A 12,818-nucleotide genomic window follows, 5' to 3' on the forward strand; every position below is an offset into this window, starting at 1 on the left:
AGTTAATTCAATTAACTAAAGTTGATTTGAATGTGATGATGATGGCAACTACTAACAACAAAACAACAATCTCCTTAGATTAAGGAGAAAGAACCGAAAGGTGAGGAAGAAAAGAAAGTAGAGCTCTGCACATGGAAACGTCAGAGAGCTTTCAGTGTACATGTAAAGCAAAAGTATACAACAATTCCAATAATATTTTTCTTCTAACTTACTGTGTTCCCTATTGTTAAGCATTTGGTTTTCAATGATCTCTGGACAATCCCTGTATAAGCATTGTATTTGTATATTAGTTTCACTTAGTTGAAGATCTTGAAAAACTTCATTTAATAAATTCAAAATGTGTATTCCTTTAAGAGCCGTTTGATAACCATTTGGTTTTTAATTTCAATTATTTGTTTAGATTTCTTTTTGGGCATTTACGATAACTTCATGTTAGGATATGTAGATTTAATATTACAATTTAGTATAAATTTATATGTTCTTCAAGCAATTAGTTCTCTTAACTTCTGTTGAATAGAGTTATACTATTGTAGGTTTAATGAATATTATTTTTGGTTGATAATTAATTGATGATTTTGAAGTGTGTAATATCTTTTGAAATGTATATAAAAACCAGCCTGCTTATCATATCGATTCCGTTCAATTATTTATCCCTCTATTCATTAAGGATTATGTTTAATTTATGAAGTTAAATGTGTCTTATTCATGCAGTTAAGGTTAGTGCATTCAAGTCCCGTAACAACGCTCGGGCATATTTACTAGTTGCTTCTACACTAAGAAGCATCGTCATTCGTCGCCACTCCTCATTCCAAAGTCAACTGTTAATTTGTGAACAAGTTAATACTTATGAATCATGTAGCTTGTCAAACATTAATTGAATCTCTATTGAAACAATCATCTGTTTGCAACAATCATCTGGTCAGCTTCTATGGCTAAAGAAGCAGCAGCAGCTGCTGCCTCATCTTCATCTCTTCCTCCTTGTTTCACCAATTCATGGAAATACCATGTATTCTTGAGTTTTAGAGGCGAGGACACGCGCTACAATTTCACAGGCCATTTGTGTACAGCTTTGCGTCAAAAAGGAATTAACAACTTCATGGATGATTGTTTTTCAAGAGGAGAAGAAATATCAACAGCGCTCCTCAAAGCGATTGAAGAGTCGAGGATTTCTGTCATTGTATTCTCGGAAAACTATGCTTCCTCAAGATGGTGCTTGGACGAACTTGTTAAGATCCTTGACTGCGAGAAATCAAATCAACAGATGGTGATACCGGTATTTTACAAGGTGAGTCCCTCGGATGTTCGAAATCAGAAGGGTTGTTCTGGTGATGGACTTGCTGGCCTTGAGTGCAAATGTAAGGATAACGTTGACAAGATCCACAAATGGAGGCCAGCTCTTTCAGAAGCAGCAAACTTGTCTGGGTGGACTCTCTTGGATAAGTATACATTATTACTTTAACACTTCCTTCTGCTTTCGCTTGTTTCGATTTCTCTACTCTTTTGGTATATATAGATTTAAATTTTTTGGGATAGGATCAAGAATCAAAGGACCCAACATGTCATCGATTTGTGGCATTGTCATCCATTTGTGCATATTTGGAGTCAAATTTAGTGTACAAATTAGTGTCTCTAGCATCCTTTGTCCAATCTTCTCAAACTATAAAAAAATATTGCTTTGTAAATATAACTAGAAGGACATTCTGTTCTATTTTTGTATGTGTGTATGTTTTCTTCCCTCTTTTAAAAAACATGGGAAAATATCATTTATAAGATGTTCCTTGTGATTTTATACTCGCAGGCATGAAGATGAATCGAAATTTATTCATAACATTGTTGAAGGGATTTCTGCGCAAGTAATAAACTGTACATATTTGGATGTGGCCGAATACCCAGTTGGAATAGAGTCTCGTGCACAAGAAATAAATAACCTCTTACATGTTGGGAGAAATGATGTCCGTATGGTAGGTTTATGAGGGACTGGTGGAATTGGTAAATCAACAATTGCCAAAGCTGTTTATAATTTAATTTCCCACAAATTCGAAGGCAGTTGCTTTCTCAACAAGGTTAGAGAAAGTTCAATGACAGATAAAGGATTGGCCAAATTACAAAAGACACTTCTTGATGAGATTTTAGGGGGAGACAAGTTGAAGGTGGCCAATGTTGATAAAGGAATCACTTTAATAAAGGAAAGATTAAGCAGTAAAAGGATTCTCTTAGTTCTTGATAATGTGAATGACATGAGACAGTTACGCTACTTAGTTGGGGGATCAGATGGTTGGTTTGGCATTGGTAGTAGAATTATCATAACGACGAGGGATAAGAAACTGTTAACTGCTCATCATCATAATATTTCAATATACGAGGTGAAGAAATTGAACCATCATGTAGCTCTCGAGCTCTTCAGTTGGAATGCCTTCAAAAGCAATGGACCTTTGGATGGTTATGCGAAACTTGTAGACCACGCAATACGGTGTGCTCAAGGCCTTCCATTAGTTTTGAGAGTCTTAGGTTCATATCTGTGCCGTGAAAGTATAGATAAGTGGCAAGCTATATTAGATGGTCTGATCAAAAGCCGAGAAATTCAAGACGTTTTCAAGATAAGTTATGATGCATTGGATGAAATAGTGAAATAAGTTTTTCTTGACATTTCGTGCTTCTTTAAAGGGGGAAGCAATAACTATGTGATCGAAATATTAGAAGGTTGTGAGCTAAACCCCCAGCATAGCATTGACGTACTCATACAGAAGGCCCTCGTAAATATAGATCATGGTTTTATATGGATGCACGATTTGGTAGAAGAAATGGGTAAAGAAGTAGTTCGCCAACAATCACCCAATGATCCTGGAGAGCGCAGTAGATTGTGGTTTCATGACGATGTTTATCGTGTTCTGACAGAAAATACAGTAAGTCCATTCGACAACATTTTATTTGTTAATGAGACATGCATTTTTTTTATAAGGAACTTGCATTGTTAATACTTTTGAATTTTCATACTAGGGAACGAAAAACCTTACAGGCATAAAGGTACAGCTGCTTGAATCGGATAATGAGATATGCTTAAGTGCTACAACCTTCTCCAACATGAAAAATCTTAAAATTTTCATAAACTGTAATGGACGGTTTTCTGGAGCCGTTGATTATCTCCCCAACAACTTAAGGTTAGTTGATTGGCCTGAATGTCCTTTGAAATCTTTGCCGCTCAATTTTAATCTGAAGAATCTTGTTCTACTCAACATGAGGAACAGCCAGATCACAGGATTCGGGGAAGGATTTAAGGTATATACGTTGATCTTTTTTCTTTCTATTTTATTTAAGGCTAAAGTGTCTTTCTTTTGTCTGTGTCCCCTTTGAAATGTTTTCATCCTTCCCTCTCTTTTTTTCTTCACAGAACCTGACGAAGCTGACTTCTATAAATTTATCTGGTTGTCAATACTTAACAAGAATCTCCGACTTCTCCGGAGTTCCAAACTTAGTGAGGTTGGATCTAGAAGGTTGCACAAATTTAACTGAGGTTGATCCATCAGTTGGATTTCTTAATAAACTTGAAAGACTAAGTCTTGTTAACTGCTATAACCTTACAGTGTTTCCAACAACAATAAGCTTGAAATCTCTGAGAAGTCTTTATCGTCGCGGTTGCAAAAAGTTTGAGATATTCCCGGAAATTGTGGGCAAAATGGAAATTGTGCTCAAACATTTCACTTGACAAGTTTGGGTCAGTAGCATTTCCCATTTCATGGACTATACTTTTTGATGAATGCAATTTATCGGACACTGATTCCCTTGCAAATTTCGGTTGCTCGTCTAAATTAGCAAAAATTACTCTACGTAATAGCAATTTTGAGAGTCTTCCTGCATGCATTAGCAAATTTGTGTGGTTGGAGGCACTTGATTTGTGTGGTTGCAAGAGACTTCGAGAAATTTTAGAACTTCCACCAAAGATAAGATGGATTGACGTTCGTGATTGCATATTACTGGAAATATTTCCAACATTGTCAGAGATGATACTGGCAGAGGGAGACATGAGACTCATTCGTTGGATGGACATGTCTAGTTGCCAAAGGCTATGCGAAAAGTTGGCTTTGGACGTCTCCATGATGGCAAGCGTATTACTGCATCAGGCACTTTTCTCTTTCTCTTTTCCTTTTTTCCACTCTTCCACTATGAACGACTAATGAACATTCATTATATGAATCTTACAGGCGGGGAAGTGCTATGAAGTGCTAAGTATTATACTTCCAGGCAGTGAAGTTCCAAATTGGTTCAGTTGCCGTAAGGACGTACGTGTGACTGATCCTGGTTGTTCATGTGAAATTTTTATCGAAATCCCTCGGACTTTCAAATGTAAAAACACAGGACTTGTTTTCTGTGTTGCTTTCAAAATCGCGCAAAATTTTTCTGGGCAATGTATTTTTTATACACGGACTGCAGTCAATGGAGTACATATAAATGACCCGACTGGTTTTACTTTTCGATCAAAAGAGACAGATGCAGCTCATGTGTGGCTAAAATATATTCCATTACCGGCTCACATAAACTCGGAGGTGGATGAGGGTGGTGATCAATCAAAGCCGTATCTTTGTTGAGTTTATGTTTACCGCTTATTTGGAAAAGGGGTGCTCATAAATGGCTGCGGTGTCCACTTGGGAAATTGCAGTATGCCCGAGGATGGTGGTGAAGATGATGACAATGTAGAAGGCGAAGTTGGACCAGGAAAAAAGAAAAGGATGTTGGCGATCACGAGTTGAATGTGAGTGGCAACATTTTCATTTCGGTCAGGTTTCCGACATTGGACTTAATATTCTTCAACGCGTCCAAGAAGACCATTGATATACGATTCCTCTCGTCTCTCTCTTGTGTTTCAGGCAAGGATTTGGCTCCATTTTAACGTTCTCTCCTGTTTTTCTTCTGTTAGTTTTCAATTCTTAGAATTCTTTGTGTTTATGGAAAACTAATCTCCATAGCAACGGCTAGGAGATAAACCTACACTATAACCATGTACTTTTATTATTTTGATTTTATTTTGGATTTTCTATGTCAATTTTATATTGTGGAATTTCTTATTTAATCTATTTTTGGAATGATGAATATTAGTTATGATCCATAGGATCAACCATTTTTTTCATTTTTCTTTTTTGGTGTAGTTTTGTTTCAACATTCATGCTTTCAATGAACTGTTTATATTGATTGATTGGTATGATTTTGATGGCATAGTTTTGTTTTTTATATTTTGTCGTTGTAGGTATAAATCGAACATCCAAAATGGAGATTTAATCACCAAAAGCTTTTATATTGAGAAAACTTAATTGTCATATCTTCTGATTGCGAGCGCTCGTTGTTTGTTTATCAGTTGAATTATAAAAATGAATCGAAATAGTCGAATTGCATAATTGTATATAGGCGGAACCCCAATGCTTTAATGCTATTTGGAGCATATGGTATCTACAAAACAAGATCCTGTTATACCATCTTCAGTTAATGGAATAGAATTCCATCTTGCTAAGCATTTAAAAGGCCACATAAATGTTTCCACAGGATGAGTCAACCGAATGTTTGCAGATTGTATAAAACATCATCTCGCTGGTTGTGTTTAAGGAACATCAACAATGCCAACAATTAGGATACAACCACATATATATTGGACAGTTTGAGCATTACCCTACTAATCCAACGTGGCTTTTACGGCGAAAACGCCCCAATGTTTGTTGCATTTCCAGATCAGGCTTCAATCCTATTTGGATCATTTCTTCAACAAGCCTCAAAGCTTCACCGATTCTGTTAACGTTTATATAGCCGTTGACCAAGGTTTTATAGGAAGCAATATCAGGCGCATAACCCATAATCACCATTAAGTTCAAGACCACCTTCGCCGTATCCATTCTGCCCTGCAAACAATATTCACTAACCAGCATACTGCAAGTTATTGTGCTGAGTTTCATACTGTATTCAATTGTTGCCTCAAATATTTTGTGAGTCTCTTCTGTCATCCCACCTTTGCAGATAGCGTCCAAAAGTATTACCAAAGTAACGGTATCAGGCAAGAGTCCCCGGCCTACCGTATCATCAGACAACCTTGTGGCTTCTTCCCATTGAGCTGTACGGCACCTGCCATGGATTAAACTGTTATAAGTGATAACATCAGGTGCCATACCTCTTTGAGTCATTAACTCTAACATATTGAGCGTTTCTTTCGTCTTCCCCTCCTTGCAAAGAGAACTTATCATATTATTATAGGTTCTAACATTTGTGAGTCCCCGGCCTACCATATCATCAAACAACCTTGTGGCTTCTTCCCATTGAGCCGTACGGCACATGCCATTGATTAAACTGTTGTAAGTGATAACATCTAGGGCAATACCGTCATTAAGCATTCTATTAAACACCCTTGTAGCTTCTCTCCATTGGCTGGTCCGGCACAATCCATTAATTAAGGAGTTGTAAGTCACAACATTAGGCTTTTCCTCTCTACGGATCATTTCTTCCACAAGATTCAGTGCCTCTCCTGTCTTCCCTTCCTTGCATAAAGCATCCAGTACAGAATTATATGTAACAATATCAGGCAAGGCTCCATAACCAATCATGGTTTTAAATAAACTCATAACTTCCTCCCAGTTACCAGACTTGCATGAAGCAGAAATCAAGCAATTAAAAGTGACAACATCAGGCTTTATGCCTCTCATTGTCATCTTTTCAAACAGAGTAAGCGCTTCTTGAATTCTTTCTTCCTCGCAAAGAACGCTGATAAGAACATTATATGTGTATACATTGGGTGAAATTCCACTGTTAAGCATGCAAATCAAGAAGCTCTTGGCTTTTTCCAACCTTCCTGATTGGCACAATGCATAAATTAGAGTGTTATACGTGACAACATTTGGCCTGACTCCTTGATCTACCATTTCTTCAAATAGAGAGAGCACTTCTTCCCAGCGACTCATGTTGCATAACCCATGAATCAAAGTGGTATAAGTGATAACACCCGGTACAACACTTTTGCTGATCATATCTCGAAATAGGGTCAAGGCATCATCTATTTGTCCTTCCTTACACAGGCAATCTATGATGGGATTGTAGCAGCCTTGTTTGGGCTTGAACTTTACGTCTTCCAACATAGTCGTAAGTATCTCGAGTGCCTTAGAAGTTTTCCCAGCCTTGCATAGTCCATTGATCATGGTAGCATAAGTGATTTCATTGCATGTGTATCCCTTCTCTTCTATTAACTTGAACAGCTCCATTGCCTCGTCCCAGGTACTGTACTTGCAAAGCCCGTGAAGTAAACTGTTGTAAGTGATACATTTGGGGCAATACCTTCATCCAGCATTCTATTAAACACCCTTGTAGCTTCTCTCCATTGGTTGGTCCGGCACAATCCATTAATTAAGGAGTTGTAAGTCACAACATTAGGCTTTTCCTCTCTACAGATCATTTCTTCCACAAGATTCAGTGCCTCTGCTGTCTTCCCTTCCTTGCATAAAGCATCCAGTACAGAATTATATGTAACAATATCAGGCAAGGCTCCATAACCAATCATGGTTTTAAATAAACTCATAACTTCCTCCCAGTTACCAGACTTGCATGAAGCAGAAATCAAGCAATTAAAAGTGACAACATCAGGCGTTATGCCTCTCATTGTCATCTTTTCAAACAGAGTAAGCGCTTCTTGAATTCTTTCTTCCTTGCAAAGACCGCTGATAAGAACATTATATGTGTATACATTGGATGAAATTCCACTGTTAAGCACGCAAATCAAGAAGCTCTTGGCTTTTTCCAACCTCCCCAATTGGCACAATGCATAAATTAAAGCGGTTTAGGTTAAAACATCTGGCCTGACTCCTTGATCTTCCATTGCTTCAAAAAGAGAGAGCACTTCTTCCCAGCGACTCATGTTGCATAACCCATGAATCAAAGTGTTATAAGTGATAATATCCGGTACAACACTTTTGCTGATCATATAACGAAATAGGGTCAAGGCCTCATCTACTTGTCTTTCCTTACACAGGCTATCTATGATGGGATTGTAGTAGTCTTGTTTGGGCTTGAACCTTCCATCTTCCAACATATTCATAAGTATCTCGAGTGCCTTAGAAGTTTTCCCAGCCTTGCATAGTCCATTGATCATGGTAGCATAAGTGATTTCATCGCATGTGTATCCCTTCTCTTCTATTAACTTGAACATCTCCATTGCCTCGTCCCAGGAACTGTACTTGCAAAGTCCGTGAAGTAAAATACTTATAGAATGAGCATCGGGTTGAAGACCATAGTTAAGGGTAGTTGCTAAAACAGAGAAACCCAAGTCCACCCAGTTCAGACGGCACAAGCAATTCAGAACAATATTCATTGTACAGACATCAGGTCGGAATTGAGCGCAACCCATCAACTGTTTACACATAGAAACCACAGCAGAATACTCCTTCATCTTGGAGAGTGCCCTAAACAAACAATTGAAAGTCCAAATAGAGGGCAAGGGTTTGGTTTGAATCATGGAATCGAAGTAACCGAATGCTTCATCTTTCCTAATCTTTCCAGATTTGCATCGAGTTTGAATCAAATTGTCCGATTCCGAATGGGTTTGATTAAATCTATCTGTACTAGTAGCATTAGCATTGCCAGCAGCGGAATGAAATCCATCTTTTTTGTGCAGAAAGGTAAAAATGAATGAAGGATTACCAGTTGAGTTAGGAAGTCTCGTGGTTATCACCTTTATCTTCATCTTCCACAGATTCAGCCCAGTTCATGAAATCCCATGAATTTCAATCCTTCTCTGGAATCAAGCTGCAATTGAAAAGAAACTGACTTCAATTGGTTCTTGTTTCAAACCCTAATTCAGTATTCTTAAAAACAACACCTTTATGCTCATGACATAAAATATGCAACATGTATTTACGGAGTGTTATAATCTATATAAGACTAAAAATGTGAAGTTTTTAAAAACTTCTTACATACCGCTCTATTATTATTATTATTTTTTTTTTTAAGGGATACAACTTAATTAAAAAGAAAAAAACAATAAAAATACAAAATAAAACTACCTCACGCGCATGAGTAAGTGACCATTTGTCACAGTGATGAAAATGTGTTGTGCCAAGTTTGAATATCGTCGGGAGTTAATCTAACATTTAACTTACTAATGCTATGTAAACATATGACAAAAGAATTAGCATAAATGAAATGCGATGACCAAAAAAGTGAAACTTTCATAATATCTAAATTGCCCTTCTTCTATTAGGCATTTCTGAGTACTTATATATGTAAGTTACTTTTTAATGACTTTGTTGAGTCAAACTAACGACCTAAGATAATGTTAAGGGATCAAATTTTTTAAACAAAACCACAAAGTTAATGCGCACTTGTCCTATCACTAAATTTTTTGTTTCATTCTTAAACTATAATTTTTGTTTCACATTATAAACCCCAAAAGTAGTAAACCAAAAAATACCATTGTACAATCCTACAATAAGCAAAAGCCAAAAAGAAGTTTTAAAAAACCAATATCTTGATCAATGTAGAGTTTGTTTGAAATTGCTTTGAAAATGACTTTTTAGAGAAACTATTTTTAGATTCTAAAAGTGCTTAAGTATTTCTTGCAAGAAGACAATTATGTGTTTCTTGCACGAAGCAATAAAATGTTTTTCAGGACTTACCTGCATTTTTATTAAGTATTGGTTCCAAAAACATTTTCCTCAAAATCGCTTTCAATTATTTTGAAGGCTGGACTCGCCACAAACGAGTTCGCTTCTAGAATTCCTCAAATGAGTTCACCTTGCTGTGACTAATTTTGAGTTTGCTCCATGAGTTCATTGTTTCTTGTTTTCAGCAGATTGTTCTAGGAGAACGTTGCTGGCTGAAGCACATAATTCAAAGAGCAAACAACTTCATCATCAACATCTAAACACGCATACTGAATCAGCTGTGCACACTATTAATGTAGCGAAGGATTCCTAATCAAAAGGAAATTACATACAGAGAAGCTAAAACGCCTGGGACTAGGACTGCGTATGAATCTCGGTTTCCTTGACAGAAGCAGATGACACGATGGAGACGACGGTGGTGGAGTTGCACAGGGAGATTAAGTAGTACGTGATAGATTTGAATCAATAGGCCGTGCCAGTTCATAAGAGCAGACAAATGGATTACTGTTATGGAGAACCAACAGAGATTACCGAAAGCACAAGTCATCGATGCAGTTTGAAAGAACTCTACAACTAAAATCCCTTCTCTTAAGCTGCTTAGCTTCGTTATCGATTACCTTAAAATCAAAGTATAATTTGACCGCCCGAGCAAGAACAGAACTACATTACTTTGATCCAAAGGACAGTACCTCACATGGATATAAGTAGCAAGAAAAGATACAATTACAAAAGATGTGTTCGACAGCACTAGTGGCGTTAAATCTGGGGGAGAAACCTAGTCGTGTGGCGACACATATATTGGGCTAAAAGCTCAATCCGGATATCCCAGACCATTTGGAGTGATAAAACTATATATGTGTGTGTGTGTGTGTGTGTGTGTGTGTGTGTGTGTGAATCTCTGAAAGCCAAACACAAACTAAATCATCAAATTTGTTTTGGCATTAATTTGCAAATACGCACCTCACCATCCACATCTTTACATTTGAAGCACGCAAGGATGCAAGATCAAAAGAATAACGAAGTGCTTTTTCGTACTACATCAGTATACACTAAAAACAATAATGGGCTAAAGAAGAAGCTTCTGAATCAGAGTGGGGAGGAGAACCATACTAATCTGACGCCGCTTACTCAGGACTCTGCAGGAGATCAAGGTCCAGGTCAGTTCTATAATTTTATCAGCTGATCGAATCCCTTGAACAAAAAGATGTCACTTATACATCAACTACAGTAATGCTAATCCTCCTCTTTTCACACGTGCAAAAAGGCAGACCGGTATACGTATGTATTGCTCATTACAAGCAAAGTCATGCACAGAATCATACTAAAGGAAGGTGGAATGCCAGAGTTACAAAAAGTTCACATTGTAAGCATGGTCTCTCGGAGTACTTATTTCTTTAGACTTGTAGAATAAAGGACAGCAAGAACAAAACTAACTTCTTCTGATACGAACCTAGGTCAGATACACCCGGCCAAAAGGAGCTTTAAGTGGAAGGTAGAAGTCACAATACCTATCAAAACGGCTTGATTTCACACTCATATTGCCAAAACGTTATTGAGGGATAAAGAAAATTATTCAATTTAAACACAATAGTTACATAAAAATTTAGAGTTGGGAATTCATGGTCCTTATTGACTTGATTTCAAGCTCGATAGATCAGTCAATAACCATACCTAATTGAACAAAGTACAAATCGGATTGCATTAAACAAATTTCTAACCTTTACAATTCCCACGACACTGCAGACATTCATACATACACAGTAGAGAGCCGTTTCTTCAAGGTAAAGTGTTATCCATCGAGAATGTATTGATCATCTTCCTTATTTCGTCCTTCATTGCTCCAGTACTGTTCATGAGCCACGCGTCTGTCTGTTTCTATATGATGTCAACGCGTTGGTCTGGTTCCAGAAGTTCTCGACCCTTCCTTTTTTATATCTGTTTCACAAAAGCTTTTCTTGTATAAACTGTATTTAACTCGGTCAGGTTTCCAACGTGGAACTTCACATTCTTCAACGCTCATCTCTCCCTTGTGTTTCCCGGACCCTGGCAAGCTAGTAATGACTTTGATTTTCTTCTTGCAAAGGTGGACATGAAGTTAGCTTCTGGACTAATGAAAGCGCATTCTTAGATGAGGGAGGGAGGGAGGACCAGCTCAGCAATCATCGCTGTATTATGCGGTATCCAGTCGGTCTGTTTTTTGTAATGGTCATGTGGTGCATTTCTCATTTCTCCTCTCTAATTCTTTTATAGTCTATTTCTTCATCACTATGCTTTAGTTCCTTGGAATTTGGAAGTTCCTTACCCAAACATACCCCAACACTGCGTTTGGATGAGAAAATTTTAGATTACTACGGAGGGGCCAACATTTAATCCTTAGCTTATACGAAAAAGAGTTTCCATTGTAGCACAAGAGCACGTAACAGAAACAAGAAAAACATAACCAGTGAATTACCCCATCACACCAAAATCCATTCATTAATATATGACCACTCTTCATTAATATAAATTTCAAACCAGGCAGCATATTATTCTGCACATGAAGCATTAGGAAAAATCTTCAAAGCTCCATCCATTCTCGCCTTAAATTATTTGCGAACCTCATCGGTCATCCCTCCATTGCAGAGAGCACCAGAAAGTATCTTCAAAGTTATGCAATTAGGTAAGATTCCATGGCATAACATTTTGTCAAACAACCTTGTGGCTTCTCTCCATTGGTTGGTACGGCACAATCCATTAATTAAGGAGTTGTAAGTCACAACATCAGGCTTTTCCTCTCTACAAATCATTTCGTCCACCAGATTCAGCGCCTCTGCTGTCTTCCCTTCCTTGCATAAAGCATCCAGTACAGAATTGTATGTAACAATATCAGGCAAGACTCCATAACCAATCATGGTTTTAAATAACCTCACACCTTCCTCCCAGTTACCAGACTTGCACGAAGCAGAAATCAAGGAATTAAAAGTGACAACATCAGGCTTTAGGCCATTCGTTGTCATCTTTTCAAACAGAGTAAGTGCTTCTTGAATTCTTTCTTCCTTGCAAAGACGGCCGATAAGAACATTATATGTGTATACATCGGGTGAAATTCCACTGTTAGGCATGCAAATCAAGAAGCTCTTGGCCTTTTCAAACCTTCCCGATTGGCACAATGCATAAATTAGAGTGTTATAGGTGACAACATCTGGCCTGACTCCT

At 37.6% G+C, this 12,818-nt stretch overlaps 2 protein-coding genes, 1 long non-coding RNA gene and 1 pseudogene across 4 annotated transcripts in view; 2 read left to right on the forward strand and 2 right to left on the reverse strand.

Annotated features, from left to right (window-relative positions):
* Positions 1-726: 726 nt before the first annotated feature.
* The window catches only part of LOC103965777 (disease resistance protein RPV1-like), a 31,536-nt gene continuing 19,444 nt past the window's right edge, over positions 727-12,818 (forward strand). For both annotated transcript variants that reach the window (XM_048579591.1, XM_048579592.1), the window contains exon 1: positions 727-1,440. In XM_048579591.1, coding sequence (XP_048435548.1) covers positions 929-1,440 — 512 coding nt within the window. In that variant the 5' untranslated portion in view covers positions 727-928. The remainder of the gene's footprint in view (positions 1,441-12,818) is intronic.
* LOC103965751 lies at positions 3,692-5,069 on the forward strand. Its single transcript, XM_048579599.1, has 2 exons — positions 3,692-4,118; positions 4,200-5,069. Exons 1-2 carry the CDS (start codon positions 3,999-4,001, stop codon positions 4,581-4,583), a joined length of 504 nt encoding a protein of 167 aa, XP_048435556.1. The 5' UTR covers positions 3,692-3,998; the 3' UTR covers positions 4,584-5,069.
* Positions 5,535-8,886, reverse strand: LOC103965752 (annotated as a pseudogene).
* The window catches only part of LOC125475188, a 30,734-nt gene continuing 29,081 nt past the window's right edge, over positions 11,166-12,818 (reverse strand). The window contains exon 2 of the long non-coding RNA XR_007256563.1: positions 11,166-11,294. This is a non-coding gene — a long non-coding RNA (uncharacterized LOC125475188). The remainder of the gene's footprint in view (positions 11,295-12,818) is intronic.

This window comes from the organism of the source record quoted next, unplaced genomic scaffold, assembly GCF_019419815.1.
Source record: "Pyrus x bretschneideri cultivar Hongxiangsu unplaced genomic scaffold, Pyrus_bretschneideri_v1 Contig14, whole genome shotgun sequence".
NCBI classification, from domain to species: domain Eukaryota; kingdom Viridiplantae; phylum Streptophyta; class Magnoliopsida; order Rosales; family Rosaceae; genus Pyrus; species Pyrus x bretschneideri.